At 37.9% G+C, this 19,337-nt stretch overlaps 2 protein-coding genes across 5 annotated transcripts in view; one reads left to right on the plus strand and one right to left on the minus strand.

The window, feature by feature from the left end:
- Nucleotides 1-8,449: 8,449 nt before the first annotated feature.
- aanat1 (arylalkylamine N-acetyltransferase 1) lies at nucleotides 8,450-11,155 on the plus strand. Its single transcript, XM_052140422.1, has 3 exons — nucleotides 8,450-8,705; nucleotides 9,446-9,600; nucleotides 9,895-11,155. The coding sequence occupies exons 1-3, from the start codon at nucleotides 8,552-8,554 to the stop codon at nucleotides 10,198-10,200; spliced, it is 615 nt and encodes a 204-aa protein (XP_051996382.1). The 5' UTR covers nucleotides 8,450-8,551; the 3' UTR covers nucleotides 10,201-11,155.
- A 26-nt stretch (nucleotides 11,156-11,181) lies between these two features.
- LOC127653636 (inactive rhomboid protein 2-like) overlaps nucleotides 11,182-19,337 on the minus strand; it is a 152,429-nt gene continuing 144,273 nt past the window's right edge. For 3 of the 4 annotated variants that reach the window (XM_052140396.1, XM_052140397.1, XM_052140395.1), the window contains exon 19: nucleotides 11,186-12,621. In XM_052140396.1, the coding sequence (XP_051996356.1) occupies nucleotides 12,202-12,621 (420 nt within the window). In that variant the 3' untranslated portion in view covers nucleotides 11,186-12,201. Of the gene's footprint in view, nucleotides 12,622-19,337 lie in introns of all 4 variants that reach the window. The other variant, XM_052140398.1, reaches the window with a different exon arrangement.

Raw genomic sequence — 19,337 nt, forward strand, 5'->3', positions numbered from 1 at the left:
TCTAGCTTGCTGAATAAAAGGATACGTCGTCGGATGGCGTAGCTCGCAGGATGGCTGAAGGTGGCTGAGACGTCCGGCTTCTTCTAGCGCTGTCCAAGCTTGCTTGATGCCCCTCGAACGGCGACGCGGCTTCCAGGTCAGCGATGCGAAGAGCTTCGCTGAAGAGATGAAAATCAGGGTTCCAGCCTACGAACTATGCTTATATGCACTCTAGTCACACCCATTTTGGCGGGCTTTGATGCAGTGAGCGCGCGGACGCCTCTCATTGGATGCGAGTTCGCCCAAGCTCGTCTATAGGCTGCAGCAGTTGCCACAGTGCAACCTATGAGCTCGCTAGCTAGCCCGCTCAAGGTCTGCAGCTGCCGCACTGCGTTGACAATGGATACAAAAATTAAGGATAATTTTTTGGCTTCAATATCTCAGAAAAGATGAATCTTTCCCGTAGCGTAAGCTAGCTTACGCAATACGAGAGAACCTCTCGTAAGAGAACTCTTTGTACCTCCAACAACTCCAAAGCATTGAAAACCGTTGAATACCCCTGGTTTGTTTCTCAAAAAAAAAAAATGTCTAACACAGGTGTAAATTGATGGATCCCTAAACAAACCCTCACAATAAATCTCCAACTGATTGACAAATTCACTTGTGTAATGGATTGCTGTGAACTGTATGCCAATGATTGACTTATGATCAATAATATGGTAGTAAATAATACGGTTTTTGAATGGTCTTATCAATGATGAACTCTTCTGCCACAAGAATGTAAAGCATTTTAATTATCTGAATATTTTTTATTTTATATATATATATATATATATATTTACGTATAAATATATATTAAAAATATATATATTTAAAGATAACTATGTATAATTATTTCATCATTATATATTGAATTATTGTTATATGAGGGGCTTTCTCAGCAAATATTTGTATATGCGATTAATTAATCGGGACACCATGTAATTAATTTGATTACATTTTTTTATCGATTGACAACCCTAATAAATATATATATATATATATATATATATATATATATATATATATATATATATATATATATATATATATATATATATATTAATTAGTACAGTACTTACGTTCAAGTATTTCATTTTTCAGCCTCTCATTCTCTTTGTTTAGTTTCGTGTTCTCTTCTCTCGGCTGATTTATCACACGCTGTAGGATTTTTCTTTCATTCCATACCTTTAGATCATTTGGTAGGTCTGTGTGAGGTGTTCCTTAAACATACATCATTGACTGTAAACAAGTACAATTATATGTAATTATAATTATGTACTATATATATGTACACACACACATAGTTCTGACCAACACTAACCTCTCTCATCTCTGCAGCCGCTATGAGATTAATTGAAGGTTTACTCTTTCTCTTCAGTGTCTGACTGCTGTTGGGTAGCTGTTCTTTCATTTGTAAAGTTTCTTGTAAAGTTTCCCTTTCTGAGGAGGTAGAATAATGCTAAGAAAAAGGCTAATTGTTGTAGTACGACACAACTACATACTAACAATTAACTGATGTGAACTAAAAAAAAAAATAATAACAAAATGAATAGTTTACTGACGTCTTGTTATAAATCTACAAGCGGTATATAGAATAATATAGGATAATATAAGAGTATTATATTGGAAATAGCATAATAAAAATAAGCACCTGCTATCTTGATGATGGAGGCCTCAGCCCCCCTCCCCTCCCCTCTTTGACGCCTTAGTATGGGCTGAAATATGTGCCACCAGAAACTGAATTTGAACCATTTATATTTGAATTTGAATGGCTAAACTTGAATAATTGCATTGAAAAACTGAATTTGAATCACATAATTTGAAATTGTATTGTTTAATTAAAATTGAATTTATTCAAAAACTGAATCTGAATTGTATCATTTGAAATTGAATTTATTCGTTTGGAACTGAAGTCCAATAAAATTTGATCCTCACTGAAAATTAAACTCTCTATATATCTTCACATTCACTTCTCACAATTCAGATTCAGTTCTCAAATTCAATTTCAAGTTACTGAGACAGACATCCGGGTAGTTGGAGGATGAAGGAAGAGCAATCGAGCGCAGATCGGTAGATAGCGTTCATTGGCGCACTAGGACTCCTCTTGGGCCAATCAGCACCAATGTTTTGGAGCACAGTACGTTACCCGCCATGAAACAAAGAAGAAGTGCTTGCCTGACTTGCGTGACCACCACCACCATGGATTCGGCTGGGACAAATACGGTAATGAATTTTTTTTTTTACGATCTAACGATCTTTTGTTTAACTGTTGTTAATGTTATAGCTATTTTGTAGAAACAGGGAAATTAAATCTTTCTCCCGACGTTGCAAACAGTAGCTATAATCCCACGTTTTTATGGTAGCCTACTAGCTCTTGTAACAACATTTTTGCCTGGTGTTTATTATTTCTAAGCGTTTGCCTCTTCCTCCGGTGAAAATGTTGTTGCAAACGTAGCTAGTGTTAGCCGCCGCCAAGTAGACTGGTCATGTCTTCAGTGTGATTTTTTTCCCGATAACTTCTCCTCGTGGTTGTCATTGTCAGAGTAACGTTACTGAGAGGGAGAGAGAGAGAGAGTAGTAAGCGTGTAAGTTATGTGTCGCTGTGTTTGGCAGGTGCTAGCATAATGTAAGGCCATAAACTTCAGGGCAATTACACCATAGCACTAGCCCTATTCATTTGAATTGAATGCATAAGTTAGTTAATTCCGTTTGACTAGAACACAAAAATAGCACATTTACACTTCGAAAGAAAGCGATACAGCTTCCTGCACAACAGAGCAGTGCAAGTGGCTGATGCCGTCACATGTAAAAAAGGTAAGGTGACACTGTATTTTTTGGACACTGTAACTGTAGGCTAAATTATGATGTTAAATTAATGTTTATATTGTGCCCCTTTGGTTACTTAATCAGGCAGATTGCTTGTCTTCATCTAGCCTACATTTCATCTTCTTTTAGGGGATTTTCATTATATTCCATCATACCTAATGTTGGGGTTTTATTAAATTATTTCTATTCTATATTCTGCCTTAACATGTGTAGCTTGTGACAATGTGGTCAGTCACAATTTCCCTGTTGGACAAAGAGAAGCTAAGACAGCAAAGACCCACATAAACACAGTTTGGCATCTCAATCCTGTGATGATAGCCTTACCTGTTTTGCTCACATCCATAGGATATACGCCAGATTTATACTGCATATAGATATGTTATGGTTATGGACCACAGAAATGTGGACTTAATGATCTTCTTTGTGTTAACTTATTTTCAGATTCCTGCTGCTCCAGTAGCTCTGATCGACTTCTCTGCTAAAGCCAAAAAAAAAAAGCTTGACCGTTCTATTGATGGCAGGACAACTGAAAACCAGGTTGGGAAATCAATTTCATGCCCAAGAGTGAAGAGAGGGTCAGAAACATATGCTAGTTTTTTTGAGATTTTAAGCAAAAACTGTCCAAGGAGTGCAGCACTGATGGCTAGGGAGCCTTACTACAAAGAATTCATCCCCAAATCTAGTATGCTTCCTAAAACTGTTCTTGAATACAGAACACCAGAGACTCTGCAGCTACCCCCAAAGAGCTTGGAGAGCTATGCCAGGTATTCCAGCTAGAAGAGCTCATCATGTCCCAGGTCCAGGCTGTAGAGAGGGCAACCCGAAGTCAGAGTGCAAGCAGGATTTGGTTTAGGCAAAGAGCTGGACGCATAACTGCTTCCAAGCTGAAACAAGCTATTAAGACCAACCCCCAGCAACCATCCAAGAGCTTGATCAAGGCCATATGCTACCCAGAAGCATATAGGTTCACCACAGCCGCTACAAGGTATTTAGGGTTTGAATTAGGGTAAGGCAGAGGTAAGGCCTCGTGTAAACAGTGTGTATGTCCAGAAAAAGAAACACTGACAACAGAGGGTATAATTTGGATAAAAAGAAGCTTGTCTATTAAGTAAATGTATCTTACTGGTGGAATATTAAATGAAATGTATAGTAACACATTGCTTTGGTGCACGTTAGTTATAGGGTTATAAGACTATGGTTATGCAGGAGTAGAACTAAGTATAGGGGTTAGGGAAATGGCATTTAAATCACTGAACTGGCTCTACACATCCAATACTAAGTAATCATTTCCTTTTCATGTTTTGCATGTGTACTGTGCACAGTTATGGATGCAAACATGAAGCACAAGCCAGAGGAGTCTATGAGAAGCTGATGGGTCGGGAGCATGCAGGCTTCTCCTGTATGGACAGTGGTCTCTGGCTGAACCCCAAGTGGCCATACATGGGGTCCTCCCCTGATGGGATTGTTGCTTGTGACTGTCACGGAACTGGCATCTGCAAGATTAAGGTAATATTACAGTCTCTGTTGTAGTGAAGTCCCTAAATCTCGAGACTGAGTCGTGTCTCAAGTCCTAAACTGAGCAAAAAGGCAGAAAATATATTTGTTAATCTATTGTTCACGTGTCCTTCTCTCTGTGATTTTAGTGTCCACACTCTCACCAAGATGAAGCCAATCTGCGCTTGTGTGCTGGGGAAAAGGGCTTCTGCCTCATCAATGATGGGGATAATGTCATGCTGGACCGGACTCATGACTACTACTACCAAGTTCAGGGACAGCTTCACATTGTAGACGCTGAGTACTGTGATTTTGTTGTGTGGAACCACAATGACATTTTTGTTGAAAGGATTTTGCCCGATCTTGAACTTTAGGATGTCAACCCGGCGTCAAAAACACTGGTATCTTTTTATTTATAAATGCTTATTGTGTAACACCCCACCCTATCTAAGATCATTAGTTTCCAGAGCAATCCCCTCTATTAACCTTCGTTCAAGCAGGTATGTCACCTTGGTGGCTACTAAAGCTCGTACTTCTTTTGGACGTCTCTCCTTCCAGTTCTCTGCTGCTAATGATTGGAATACACTTCAAAAATCTTTGAAGCTTGAATCCATTGTCCCGTTAATCACTTTTAAATTATTGTTAGCAAATTTATTGTTGGACCACTGTACATGCTAACCTGATCTGTGTACATGATTTACGGATCAGTATATTAATCATCTATGTTTATTGAGTACTACTATGTCTTGTAATTATATGTGTAACTTATGTTTTTGTACCTCGACGCTTTTTTGGCCAGGTCGCCATTGTAAATGAGAAAGTGTTCTCAATGTGCTTACCTGGTTAAATAAAGGTTTTATTATTATTAGGATGATGTTAGGCTTTTTTAGAAACGGCATACTTCCAGAAATACTGGGACAGCAAGTTACAAACTCACATGTGTAATGTAATGAAAGGATCCAGGCACTCTTGAAAGTGGGCTGTGTGATATTGCTGTTATATCAATACGGTTGTATGAGACAAGATTACATTTTGACTATTGTTATGAGTGTGGTCTTTGTGAGTTCTGGCTGTTGTATTATTTAAATGAAAAGATTAAATGCCATTGAGAAGACAGAATTATACATGGTGGTTTATTTACAAGATTAGATTTTTCAACAATTGTGATAATAACAAGAACATGGTGTGCAATAACAGATTAGAATCAATTTCATTATATATATATATAATACATATAGCCAGTACAATTGGACTAGTGGATAAAAGTATTACACTTGTTGAAAACATATTAACAGACTGATATGTGTCGGGGCTCAGGTACTACTACTCCATGTCCTCTTACTTATCATCATCAGAGCCAAGAAGCAGGGATCAGGTATTGGACACTACATGTGTGAGGGCTCAGGTACTGGACTGACTGATTATTATCCCTCTCCCTCCTCCTTACTCCAATGGGACAATAGACTCCGAAAGATTAGACAAGCGCTAGGGCAACCTAAAAGCCCCAATCAAGTCCATATTAGACTACCGGTAACTTAATAAGCATTACTAAGTAAATGAGCATTTAATGACAACCTAATGCTATATAAACACAGACACAAAAAACACGTTGGCTAGCTAACATACCTCCGACGAAGTGGTCGCTGCAGACACGGGCATTAACAGACTCTGCTCCTCCCGACCGCAGACGTACGTTAAAAATCAACTTTTACGGCGTTGTTCTGTGAGCTTTTTACATTTCTCACCTTTATGAGTGACAATCTTCGGTACTCTATAAAAAACCCTTTCCCTTTTCTCGATTAGAACGATTGGAGCAGCCGTAAACTACACAAAACATTGGCATTTTGCCAGACGGCAGATCCTCAGCTATTTCACTTCCTGCCCTCCATCTGAATTGCGCGCTCTCGCGATGCAGCAGCGTGACGTCACGTGAAACCAACCTATGAACGCTATCTATCGATCTGCGCTCGATTGCTCTTCCTTCATCCTCCAACTACCCGGATGTCTGTCTCAGTAACTTGAAATTGAATTTGAGAACTGAATCTGAATTGTGAGAAGTGAATGTGAAGATATATAGAGAGTTTAATTTTCAGTGAGGATCAAATTTTATTGGACTTCAGTTCCAAACGAATAAATTCAATTTCAAATGATACAATTCAGATTCAGTTTTTGAATAAATTCAATTTTAATTAAACAATACAATTTCAAATTATGTGATTCAAATTCAGTTTTTCAATGCAATTATTCAAGTTTAGCCATTCAAATTCAAATATAAATGGTTCAAATTCAGTTTCTGGTGGCACATATTTCAGCCCATACTATGGCGCCACTCCACCAAGTAAACGTAATTTTCCTCCATACCCGCTGTGAATTTATCCTCATAAAATTTTCTAATATGTTCAGTGGGCAGAATTGAGAATTTTTCATCCTCCACCCATTTAATTAACGCGAACATAATCGGCTTGTGTCTTCCAACGTGTGGTCATGGTCGGAATTCGCGCCTCAGGCAACGGTTATTTAAAAAAAAAAAAGAGAGAGAGAGAGAGAGGTTAAACGACGTTATCAAGCTGCTTTTTTTAATGTACAGAAATTTATATTTTGTTTTCCTTTGCACTTACATAACTTTTTTTTTAAAGTATTTTATTTTTTATTTTGTAAATCTAATTATGTCTCTAACGTCACAAGACAATGCGCATGCGCAGACTGTGCTGCGTGCGCGCATTAACGTACGGATCCTGCAATCATTAAAGTGTATCCGTTAATTAATTTATGTCTTTGAAGTGTACATAGCAATTTTGTGCATCGTGGTTCCTTTTCAAAATATCATATCATACAGTACACTTACCTTGTTATCATTAAATGTCCTACTGTATCCCTGACAGTTAATGTCAAAGTCAGCTTTGTTCCCCCACACAAAGTTAATGTGTGGGGGAATGCAAATAAATGTCAGTGGGCACTCTTACGTGTGAAGATCATATACATTGCCTAAATTTAGGTCAGAAAATAGGGGGTTAAGTTGGCCATTTTTTTTGTTACTACAAAGCATTACACAATTTAATATGTGGATCATATCAAGTGATAAATATATTGCAAACTTTAAGAAGCCTGTTTGATACAGAAATTGTGTATCCTGGTCTAAATAAAGTGCCTTTATAAAGTTTAATATATGTGTGTGTTGTCTTTATCCAGAGGACCTCATATAGGAATTTGGCATGTCAGGCTCTCAAATTGTGGTTTGTATTCTGTTGCAGAGGATTCAAAATGTCCAAATAATGAATCATCTGAGACTGTAAAGCAAACGGATACAAAGCAAAGAATGCATGAAATACATTACTATTAACATTTTATTTCATATGACCCCTTTTTGTCAAATGTAACTCCAGATGTACAACACTTGGTTTTATGCAACTGCTACAGCAACAAAAACAATCAAACAAATGCAATTTGTCTTGAGTTATTACGTGAAAGGTGGTAAAATTACGGGCCTGGGGCATTGCAGTCTCATAGCCAGTAGGCCTAAGTCATACAATTGCACACAAAATTACGAATATATTACGTAACTGGAACGTTCTTGGGTATCTTGCAACATTAAGAGCACGTAATGACAACGTTGTGAACTGTGGTCATTTAATGGTAATGAAATTACGGGCCTGCGACGTTACGTTGCCAATAAGTAATGAAATTACCAAAATATTACGAATATATTACGTAACTGGAACGATCTTGGTTATCTGGCAACATTAAGAGCGCGTAATTGCGACGTTGTGAACTGGTCATTTAATGGTAATGAAATTACGGGCCTGCGACGTAGTTACGTTACCAGTTAGTAAATCATGAAATTACGTAACTGGTACGTCGTGTGTTAGCTTATCAGAGGTCAAAAATAGTTTACTATTTATGTTAACATGTTTCACTGGTGAAAAGCAGTTTCTGACATCATGTGGGCTATGGTTAGGGATAACGACAATTTCCCCAAGACACACACGCGCGCGCCTACACACTCCTTCAGTAAATGTTATTAATGGTGAAATGGGGGCTGGTTTGAGGCTTATGGTGACTAATGGACCTTAAGCAGGTGGAGGAGTATAAATGCTCATTGTGCGCCTCTCCAGGATTCACTTTTCTCTCAGCTCCTGGAAACTGAATACCTGTGGAAGACATCTGACTATTTTTATTGAAATACGAAAGAAATTATTAGAGAACAGCAGAAATGTCAGTAGTAAGCGCACTGCCCTTCCTAAAGCCCATCCATGTGAGAGATCCGATCTCCCCCGGACGTCAGCGCCGGCACACTCTCCCCGCCAGCGAGTTCCGCTCCCTCAATACGGAGGACGCCATCAGTGTATTTGAGATAGAGAGAGAGGGTAAGACAGAACTTGTTCTTTAGGATGTGTGAATTGTTCTTAAATGAGAAACAGTTATTAATTACGAGTTATCTTTGATCATTTAAAATAATAATAATGGTATCTTATACAGAAAAAACATTTCATTTATTAAATAAAATATTTTCATATCATGTCTTATTTGTTTGAAAGAGACGAAAAATCATATTGGATCTTTGCAAATTTATTTAATCTCATTTAATTTATTTTGTTAATTCGTTTCGTTTTTGTGAAACTCATTTGTGACTATGAAACAAATGACGCCAAATAGAAAATAAAAGCCTACAATAGCCTATTTAAATGTAAATTTGAAAAGCTGATACTAACCAGTATAGGCTACTGAACATACACAAAAAGAAAAAAAAAGAAAATAATAAAAATAAGCCTTTTTTTTCACATTTCAGTTTTATGGCAAATTCCCATCAAACTGAATTGAGTAATATTTAATAAATGTAGGCCTACATATTTATACATAATGTACATAAATGTAGCCTACATTTAATTACATTTAAATACTTCACATTCATGGTTAATTTATAATTTTGTGATTTATTTAAAGATCCAATTTTTTCAGTTTTGATGGAAATGTGTCATAATTGAAATATACTTTAAATATGGTCTAAAATAGACTAAAGTATTTTTTGTGCATATAAACTTGTTTAATTAGTGTGTTGTGATATGTGTGTTGTTTATAAAAGTTGTTTGCTCCTTTTCTGTCTCAGCTTTTATATCTGTGTCTGGGGAATGCCCTCTTCATCTGGATGAGGTCCGACACTTCCTCACCCTTTGTCCTGAACTTTCTTTGGGCTGGTTCGAACAGGGAAGGTTGGTCGCTTTTATCATTGGCTCACTGTGGGACCAGGACCGTCTTACCACTGTGAGTGGTCAATCTAATCTATAAATCATGTGTGGTTAGTTTAGAAAACTGATAAACCTCCCAAAAAGTGACGGTACCCATGCCACCAATTTGTAAAAATATATTTTCTTCATTGACAATTTTAAAATATAATTATATTTAAATTGAAATATAAATGTATAAATATGTTCATAGAACAGACAAATGCTCTTAAGTTATATTCCAGTGTCTTTTAGGGAGCAGAATAAGAGACATGTAATTAATTTGCGTTTAAATCACATGACTCATTTTAGCAGATGACGTTTGTCTTAACAGGATGCGTTGACCCTACATAAGCCTCATGGGACTACTGTTCACATCCACGTGCTGGCGGTACACCGGACCTTCCGCCAGCAGGGCAAGGGATCCATCCTGATGTGGCGTTACCTACAATATCTGCGCTGTCTACCATATGTCCGCCGTGCCATGCTCATGTGTGAGCACTTCCTTGTGCCCTTCTACCAGAAGTCTGGCTTTAAAGTGCAGGGTGCTTCTGAGATCACCGTAGGGTCACTCACCTTCATTGAGCTGTTTTACCCTGTACAGGGACATGCATTCATGCGTCGTAACAGTGGCTGTTAGTGTTTGTGTAGCTTTTTGGAACCCCAAAAAAGGCAAAAATGTTGAAGCAGCTTTTGGTATTGGTCTAGATATCGTGTCATGCATTGTTGTGTTTTTTCACTGTTGTAAGCCCTGACATGGTCAGCACCGCAAAACATTATGATTTTGTTTCTTTTTTTTTTTAAAGAAAAGCATATATAATGCTTTTCTTATTTAAAGAAAGCATATATATACTTTATCCTACCCTCTCAAATAATAGTGATGGCTGAATAATCAGTTGTTGTTCTTTCTCTTTTTTTTTATTTCATGTCAAATTTGGAAGCCCCCTCCCCTTCAAGTCAGTTGAACGAATAGACTGGGTTTATAATATTTTGTTTAATTTGTATGGCATTTATGGCTTTTTTGTTAGATTTTATTTGTATTACTTATGTACATATTGAAATGCTTGACAAATCTCCTGTTGTGAGATTGAAAAAGGTGTAAAGGCTGGAAAAGCGAGGAAGTGCTTCTGTTGTAAACAGTGCTACTTTGGACTAGTACTTGTGTTCAGTGTCTTGTGGCTGCTTTAGATGTGTGACTATTCTATGGAAGAATTAAAATAGCATCAACTGAACACTTTTTCCACTGTGATCTCATATGAACAAAGTCACAAGAGCGCACAGTGTTGTCTGGTATATCTGTGAGTGCCAATGTGATGAACCTTTTATATACAATTACAATATGGATTATACATTAGAATTATTTATTTACATACAGTGAAGCAAAGGTTCAGAGAGTTATGAATTTATGTTGGGGGGGAAAAAAAATTGTGGACCAGCTCCATTTGCAGAGATATTGCCAAGCAGATTTGAGATGTTTAGGACTGGTTTCCATTTGCTTTTCCCTGTAGATATCCACCACCTATGCCTCCTCAGTCTTGAATCAAGACATCTTTGATTTTGTAAGTAAAGAGAAATAAAGAATCTATTTTTCAGAATGAATGCTGTTCACTATCTAGAAGCAGAGAAAATTAGATTATTCATATTTATTTTCAAGGGGGAAAAAACATTATACATTTTTTTTATTTTTACAGAAAATAAAATCTCCATAGTTTTTTTCCATGTTATTTGTTCTACCTGTAACATCGTAGTATTTGTAAACAATAGTGAATAATTTTTTTCAGATTTTAAGATTAAAGAGAGGGCCTATTCTCTTTTAAAGTAATATTACAAATACAAATAAAGTAAATTAATACAGAAAATAATTCCAACATGTACCCTATTTTTAAAAACAACAAAAAGACGTTTTTACAGAAATGCACATACAGTGAAAATTTATAGGGCAACAGGCCCCTCTGACTAATAGTGTGCGTGAATAACTGTCAACATAGCTTTCTTTTTTTCTCAAAGGACCAGTTAAAATGATTTTCTACAATGATCAACAAAATGCCACAGATGCTTGTATTTAATCCAGAATAGTCCTTTAAGACACAAGTGCAGCCTTATTCAATAAAAGATGATGCATTGATTATGGACCAGAACAAAAGCACTTGAAACTGGTAGGATTAGAAAATAAAGACTAAGTAAAAACTGAGGTAATGAAGCTAATGAACCTTGAACAGTAGTCACACCATTTCATGATTGTTGGTATAAAAGCTACAAGCACATAAAAAAATACAAGAATATAAAAATATTTACAAATGTCTTTAAAAGTTTAAGAACATGTGAAAAATGTAGTATAAAGAGTACTTTATGGGCATACAACAGTTTGAAAGGACATTTAGAGTCAAAACATTTTAAGGTATTGTAATGGCAACAGTTTACAGTACAGGCTTCAATAAGAAATTGTTTAACTGTATATAATCCAAAGGGCAAACAATTCAGAAATGCTATAAAAAAAACTTTTACAATTATTCCTGCTAAGAGGTTCAAAAGGTGTTGAATTTTAGCATGACGTTAGTTCCTCTGTTTTCCTCAGTGTTTTCTATGTAGGGACTCAATTTTTATTCCCTGTCCCCCAAGTATTAGGCTACAAAGTACAAAGCTAGTGTACCAAGTGATCAATGTCATAGCGTTCACAGAACTTACTGGTAAAGGGCAAGCAGGTAAGATGCTCTAGCCAATGCCAGTTGACAGGGTAAATGTAGAACCAGACTATAAGTGAAGCCAATAGCCCCAGATAGACAAGCAGTGCCAACAAAATAAGAGCTCGTTTGCGGTACTTGTCAAAAGTGCCAAATGTGACATACGGAAGGAAAGCAAAGGACAAGAGGAGACCACTAAGGAAGCCAAAGATGTGAGCAATGTTGTCAATCCAGGGCAGAAGGCCACAGAAGAAAAGGAAGATAACAATTCCTAACAGTTTGAAGAATGCCTTCCACGGCTTCTCCAGCATTTGCCAGCCCTGTAACAGCTCCACAAACAGACAGGCTAGCAATCCAAACTGAGACCCTGCTGGACCAACCTGCATTAAAGGAGAAAGATAAAGTTAAGTCAGTATCACAAAGTGCAAGAGGCTTTTAATTCTAGTGATAATGTACACTTTGTACAATGGGACCTCTGAACATGAAACATTATCAAATCTTTAATTATTTACATTATATGCATTTGCAGACACTTTTATCCCAAGCGACTTACAGTGCACTTATTACAGGGATAATCCTTCCGGAGCAACCTGGAGTTAAGTGCCTTGCACGTATATTTTATTATATGTGCAAAGCACGTCCAAAGCGTGCAAAGTGCAGCACTTTGTGCATAGGCCGTGCACTAGGCTACATCTTATGAAATTTTCATGAGCGCTAATTCTAAACGCAATTTTTGTGCCATAGCAAAGCACAAGTGGTCCCACACGGGACACAATTGTGGTGGCTGTGAGGACTGAACCAGCGACCTTCTGATTAACAGTTATGTGCTTTGGCACCACTAATTTAAAAACAAACATTTAGTTCACATTCACCCAAAATGTATTTCATGACCCTCATATCACCCCAAAAGAGTATGAATTCCAGGCTGCATTTTGTTTTTCATACAACATAAGAGGATTTCAACCCCCAACTCTCAAAGTAGTACAATAAAAGTCGTTTGTATGACGGCTATGTTCCAAATCATCTGAAGTCATATAATAGCTTTGTGTGAGAAACTGTTATTATACATGCAAAGTGCAGCACTTTGTGCATAGACCTTGCACTAGGCTACGTCTTATGAAATTTTCATGAGCGCTAATTCTAAATGCAATTTTTGTGCCAGCGCAAAGCACAAGTGGGTGTGGTTGGGAGAGTCTGCGCTATTTGTGGGTATAAGCAGGGGTGAACTGGGATAAAAAAATAAATAAAAAAAAAACAAACGGCCACGGAGAAAATATGTTATTGGATAAATGTTTCATTGTCCCCTTCTGCATATAGCAGTACCATTTTGTGGCCCCCTTCATTAAATCACAACCCACTTTGGCATAACACAGCCCACTTTCGCAGCTGGACCAGCAGGAAAAGTGCAGATTCTCCCGATGGCCATTCTGCCTCTTAAGTGCGCAAACTGCGTAAATGAAATGCCACAAATAACAATTTGCCATTTTCCTGAGCAATAGGTCATCCAAATTCAGTTCCTACATGTACAAACTCTGAAAATATAGTGGAACATCAAATTATGTCTCTGAAAATCACACTTTTTTGGAACAAAATGTATTTAAATTGTGTTAAAACTATCTATAAGTCATGGTTTATTGTTCAATTATTATTATTATTATTATGTTTATATTTACAACATTTTAACAAAAGTTTTACATCTAACTGGATCAGGGAAATTGGACAGTAACTCTTACACTTGCTTGGATCTTTGTCCTTTTTAATAATCAGACTGATCCGGGCTTGTATCATGGTTGGCAGAAGATTTCCATTCTTTAATAATTCAATATAAACTTGTAACAAAAGTGGAGCCAGTTCTGTAGCATAAGATATACAAAATTCAGCAGCAAATCCGTTTGGGCCCCAGAGCCTTGCCTGTAGGCAAGGCCTTGATTACCTCGCTAAGCTCCTCCAAGTTTATCTCAGAATCAAGAGAATTTTTTTGCTCAATTGTCAGTTTAGGGAATTCTAATGGTTCCACAAAGTTTCTAATATCTTCATCAGAGATTCAAAATCAAATTCTTTAAAAGTATTATTAATATCAATGACAAGGTAAAAATTTCACCACCAGCAGATTTCACTGAGGGAATGGTAGAAAAAGACTCAGCTTGGCAATATAAATAATATTTTTATGATAAACTTAAACAAAAGGCACAGACACAAACATGACGGTCAGCTGACCGTAAACAATCTCTCTCTCATCGCACCACCTTCCGCAGTTGGCCTTTATCACTCTCAGTGACAATGGGAGGGAAACAGAAATAATTAAAATGGGGGGGGGCTAACGTGGAGCGGCAGTGTGGCCTTTATCCCTCACGGCGGCTTAATTAGCCTGATAAGGGACCGGGTGTGTATATTCATGACCCGGCCTCGCCTCCGCCCTGTCACAATTTGTATTTCAATCGGGTCAATTCTCTGAGGCCATCAGATGACATTCGGCGCTTCAGCTCTGCCTCTGCACTTTTAATATTCTTGTACTTTGAACCGCCTTAAATGCCTCCCAAGCCACGCCGAGCCATACCGAGGACCAGATGGTCTACTGTGGAGCGGAGGGGGGCGGGGCCGGTCGGAATATCGCGTGCCCGGTCCCCAATCAGCCTGATGAGGCGCGCGAGGGATAAAGGCGGCCGGTGACGATTGTTCGAGAGAGAGAGAATTACGGACATGTCCGTCATGTGTGTTTGTTTATGTGTTTTTGAGTTTCTCATTAAAATATAATTTATGTTGACAAGCCGGTTCTCGCCTCCTCCTTGCCCATCCTTCAACTGTGTTACATCTACATATACACGTTGATTTCAGGCTTTAACATTTGTTGGAATTTAAGATTTTGCAAAAGGGATACATTAAAGCGCCAATTATATGATTTATTTTTCTCCATATGTGGCAGCACCTTTAAACTCACCAGGGCGTGAACCGAGACTAAGATGTTTCCAATTGAGCAATCCACAACAGATGAAATGAGGGACTTATATACACTCACCTAAAGGATTATAAGGAACACCATACTAATACTGTGTTTGACCCCCTCTCGCCTTCAGAACTGCCTTAATTCTATGTGGCATTGATTCAACAAGGTGCTGAAAGCATTCTTTAGAAATGTTGGCCCATATTGATAGGATAGCATCTTGCAGTTGATGGAGATTTGTGGGATGCACTTCCAGGGCACGAAGCTCCCGTTCCACCACATCCCAAAGATGCTCTATTGGGTTGAGATCTGGGGACTGTGGGGGCCATTTTAGTACAGTGAACTCATTGTCATGTTCAAGAAACCAATTTGAAATGATTCGAGCTTTGTGACATGGTGCATTATCCTGCTGGAAGTAGCCATCAGAGGATGGGTACATGGTGGCCATAAAGGGATGGACATGGTCAGAAACAATGCTCAGGAAGGCTGTGGCATTTAAACAATGCCCAATTGGCACTAAGGGGCCTAAAGTGTGCCAAGAAAACATCCCCCACACCCTTACACCACCACCACCAGCCTGCACAGTGGTAACAAGGCATGATGGATCCATGTTCTCATTCTGTTTACGCCAAATTCTGACTCTACCATCTGAATGTCTCAACAGAAATCGAGACTCATCAGACCAGGCAACATTTTTCCAGTCTTCAACTGTCCAATTTTGGTGAGCTCTTGTAAATTGTAGCCTCTTTTTCCTATTTGTAGTGGAGATGAGTGGTACCCGGTGGGGTCTTCTGCTGTTGTAGCCCATCCGCCTCAAGGTTGTGCATGTTGTGGCTTCACAAATGCTTTGCTGCATACCTCGGTTGTAACAAGTGTTTATTTCAGGCAAAGTTGCTCTTCTATCAGCTTGAATCAGTCGGCCCATTCTCCTCTGACCTCTAGCATCAACAAGGCATTTTCAGCCCACAGGACTGCCGCGATACTGGATGTTTTTCCTTTTCACACCATTCTTTGTAAACCCTAGAAATGGTTGTGCGTGAAAATCCCAGTAACTGAGCAGATTGTGAAATACTCAGACCGCCCGTCTGGCACCAACAACCATGCCACGCTCAAAATTGCTTAAATCACCTTTCTTTCCCATTCTGACATTCAGTTTGGAGTTCAGGAGATTGTCTTGACCAGGACCACACCCCTAAATGCATTGAAGCAACTGCCGTGTGATTGGTTGATTAGATAATTGCATTAATGAAAAATTGAACAGGTGTTCCTAATAATCCTTTAGGTGAGTGTATATATATATATAAAAAAAATCGATTTGAGACTAAATCTTATGGACTGATGAAAAAAAATTATAGTGCTTACCAGATGGGTTCAAAAGTGTCCGATTATCCGCAAGACCAAGATTTTTACACATCATGTGAAGCGTCAATGTTGCTCTTGGGGGCTTGCATACTTTTGCTTCACTATGATCAAGGAGTCCATCAAAAGATTGAAGTCTCCTCCCAATATTATATCATGAGGGGTGCCAGGGGCTAGCAACATCCCTTCAAGATCAATAAAAAGGCCTGATCGTGAGCATTATGTAAATTAGCCAAAATCCAAATTTGCCCCAGAATTTGACACCAAATTTATCTTTAATCTATTTGAGACATTTGAATTGTAGATGCTTAATTATCAGTGTAATGACTCCCCTGCTCTTAACTGAGCCAGCACTAAAGAAACATGTCCACCCCATATTTCCCAAAATGTTCAGCTTCCTGCGGGGAAATATGCATTTCTTAAAGAAACACAATATCATATTTCTTACGTTTAAGAAAATAAATAACCTTCCTTCTTTTTTATGGGGTGCCATTTGACATTTTGACACGTTAGAAAAAAATAATCAAAAACAATATTACAAAAACCATATTCCAAAATTAGTGCCATAACATGATTAGAAACACGGATATATCATTTTGAGTTTATGGAAGAAAGCAGACTGGATATTCTGCTAAATAACCCATTTTGTGTTCCATGAAAGAAAACAATGATGAGTAGATGACAGATTTGTTTTTGGTAACTATCCCTTTTAAAACAGGCTTTTAAGCAATTATGGTGACTTCCTGTTACAATGGAACAGCTGCTTCTGCCTCTGATGTCACTAGCATCTTGCTAATGGAACAGTCAAATAGCCACTATTAAGCCTTGCTGTAATGTAAATGTGGCAGAGAAATAAAGGGCTAAGTATCTGGCAGGTGCTAAAACAGTGAACCAGTGCAACAATGAAGCTTGAAAAAACCTATGTGCAGAAGTGCAGATGTTTTATTTTTTGTTTGTTTGTTTTTTGTTGTTAATGCATGTCACAGCAGGGTCAAATGTGAATCCATTTAAATATATTCAGCAATCAATTAATGACATCGCAGAATGAAATTCTGAAACAGGAAACTGCTAGAAATTATAAGACACTGCCATTTGGAATCAACATGTTAAAATATTGAAACAGGGATCTGCCAGCACATCTAAAACCACTCTTTTATGCCCAAATTGCAAAGTAACATCACTGGACCATTTGGTTGTTGGCAGCTAGGATGTTCCAACCTTCTTAGAAAATTTGCCACAGTTCTTCTATCTCTTTATGTAATCTCAGACTGACACAATGTTCAGTAGGGGGCTTTGTGGGGGCCATAACATCTGTTGCAGGGCTCCCTGTTCTTCTATTCTAATCTTTTCTATTTGCAAATGTAATGTTTGGGAGTCTAACATTCATATTTCCTATTGACACACTAAAGCTGAAGATATAAATAACCATCTTAAGATAAATGCTTTTGTGTAACATCTTATGTGCCTTAGAATTTTGAACAAGTTTACATACACCTTAGCCAAATACATTTAAACTCAGTTTTTCACAATTTCTGACATTTAATCGTAGAAAACTTTCCATGTCTTAGGTCAGTTAGGATCTGTACTTTATTTTAAGAATGTGAGATTTTGAAAGGAGTCACATGACACCATGCAAGAAGTGGTTGTGTGAACAGCTTGCTCTGAGCACTTTGCTAGTTTTATTACTATTTGTGTCGAACCGGTGAGATTCAATACACCCTGATTCTTAACTGTTCTATGAAGACAGTATGTCAAAGAATTCAAAATCCTTGGGCTCTGGAGACATTAAAAGACTTCGGCCAATTCTGGGCAAATTCATGAGATCATCGAATATAGATCTTGTGTTACATGAAACGAGGAGTAAAGGGAAGTTTTCTTGGAAGAACCACAGAATTTTCTTTTTCCCAGACTTTGTGAATTCAACAAGAGAGAAGCGTGAATGATATAGGGAATGCAAGAAACTGACATCAACGGAAGATTGCTTTTGCACTGTTGTTTCTGGCCAAACTGAGAATAGATAATAAGGATGGCCATATAGAATTTGCATGCCCTCAGCAAGCATTATCCTACATAAAAACATTGGCGTAAGTAAGCCATTTGGGGATTTTCATGTTGCTGCCTAGTGCACCTGTCTCACTGAACCTACACTTGACTCTCCGAGGAGACTGGGTGCCTTTTTCGTTTTGCTTTGTGCTGGTTCTACCTAGCGGCTGGAGTTTGTTTTGTGTAATATAATTTTTTCGGGACAGTTTGTGGATGAATCTGCTCATTTTGGTGCTTATGCCTCCTGTTGGCTGGAGTTGGTTCTGTGCAATACTTCTTGCAGGACATTGGAGTGAGTTTGACTGCCTGAAGAACTGAACGGCCAGATTTATTTAGTTTTTCTAATTAATTTTTTGTGCTGGTTCCGATCTTGTTTTGTGGAGGAACACACCTACGAGACAATTAAATGAATGAATCTACATGTTTTTGTTGGTGTTTATTCCACTTATAGGCTGGAGTTGATCTTCTGTTGTGTAATTATGTTTTACAGATTATTCTAAAGAAGCACTGGACTTGAGCAATCCGATGGCAGAGTTGTCACTGGGACTCTTGTTTGAGTTTAGAGGGATGGAAGCTGGTTGGCGCTGTTGTGTGCGGGGTTAATGTGCATGTTTAAATTTTTTCTGTTTTGTTCTGGGTTGAAAGTTTGGGTGTTGATTGTTGTACCAATGTAGAATTTGGTCTTTATAATATTATTTTTGACACAATCAAATTTTTCTAATATGTCAAAATGTCAAGTATTAATACGAGTGG

Source organism: Xyrauchen texanus, chromosome 13 (assembly GCF_025860055.1).
Source record: "Xyrauchen texanus isolate HMW12.3.18 chromosome 13, RBS_HiC_50CHRs, whole genome shotgun sequence".
Lineage (NCBI taxonomy): Eukaryota > Metazoa > Chordata > Actinopteri > Cypriniformes > Catostomidae > Xyrauchen > Xyrauchen texanus.

Excerpts from the sequence above, each read along its gene's own strand:
- aanat1 (XM_052140422.1), top strand. The coding sequence starts at position 8,552 with ATGTCAGTAGTAAGCGCACTGCCCTTCCTAAAGCCCATCCATGTGAGA. Across the intron at positions 8,706-9,445 it reads ATTTGAGATAGAGAGAGAGG|CTTTTATATCTGTGTCTGGG; the intron begins GTAAGACAGAAC and ends TTTCTGTCTCAG. Across the intron at positions 9,601-9,894 it reads ACCAGGACCGTCTTACCACT|GATGCGTTGACCCTACATAA; the intron begins GTGAGTGGTCAA and ends TTGTCTTAACAG.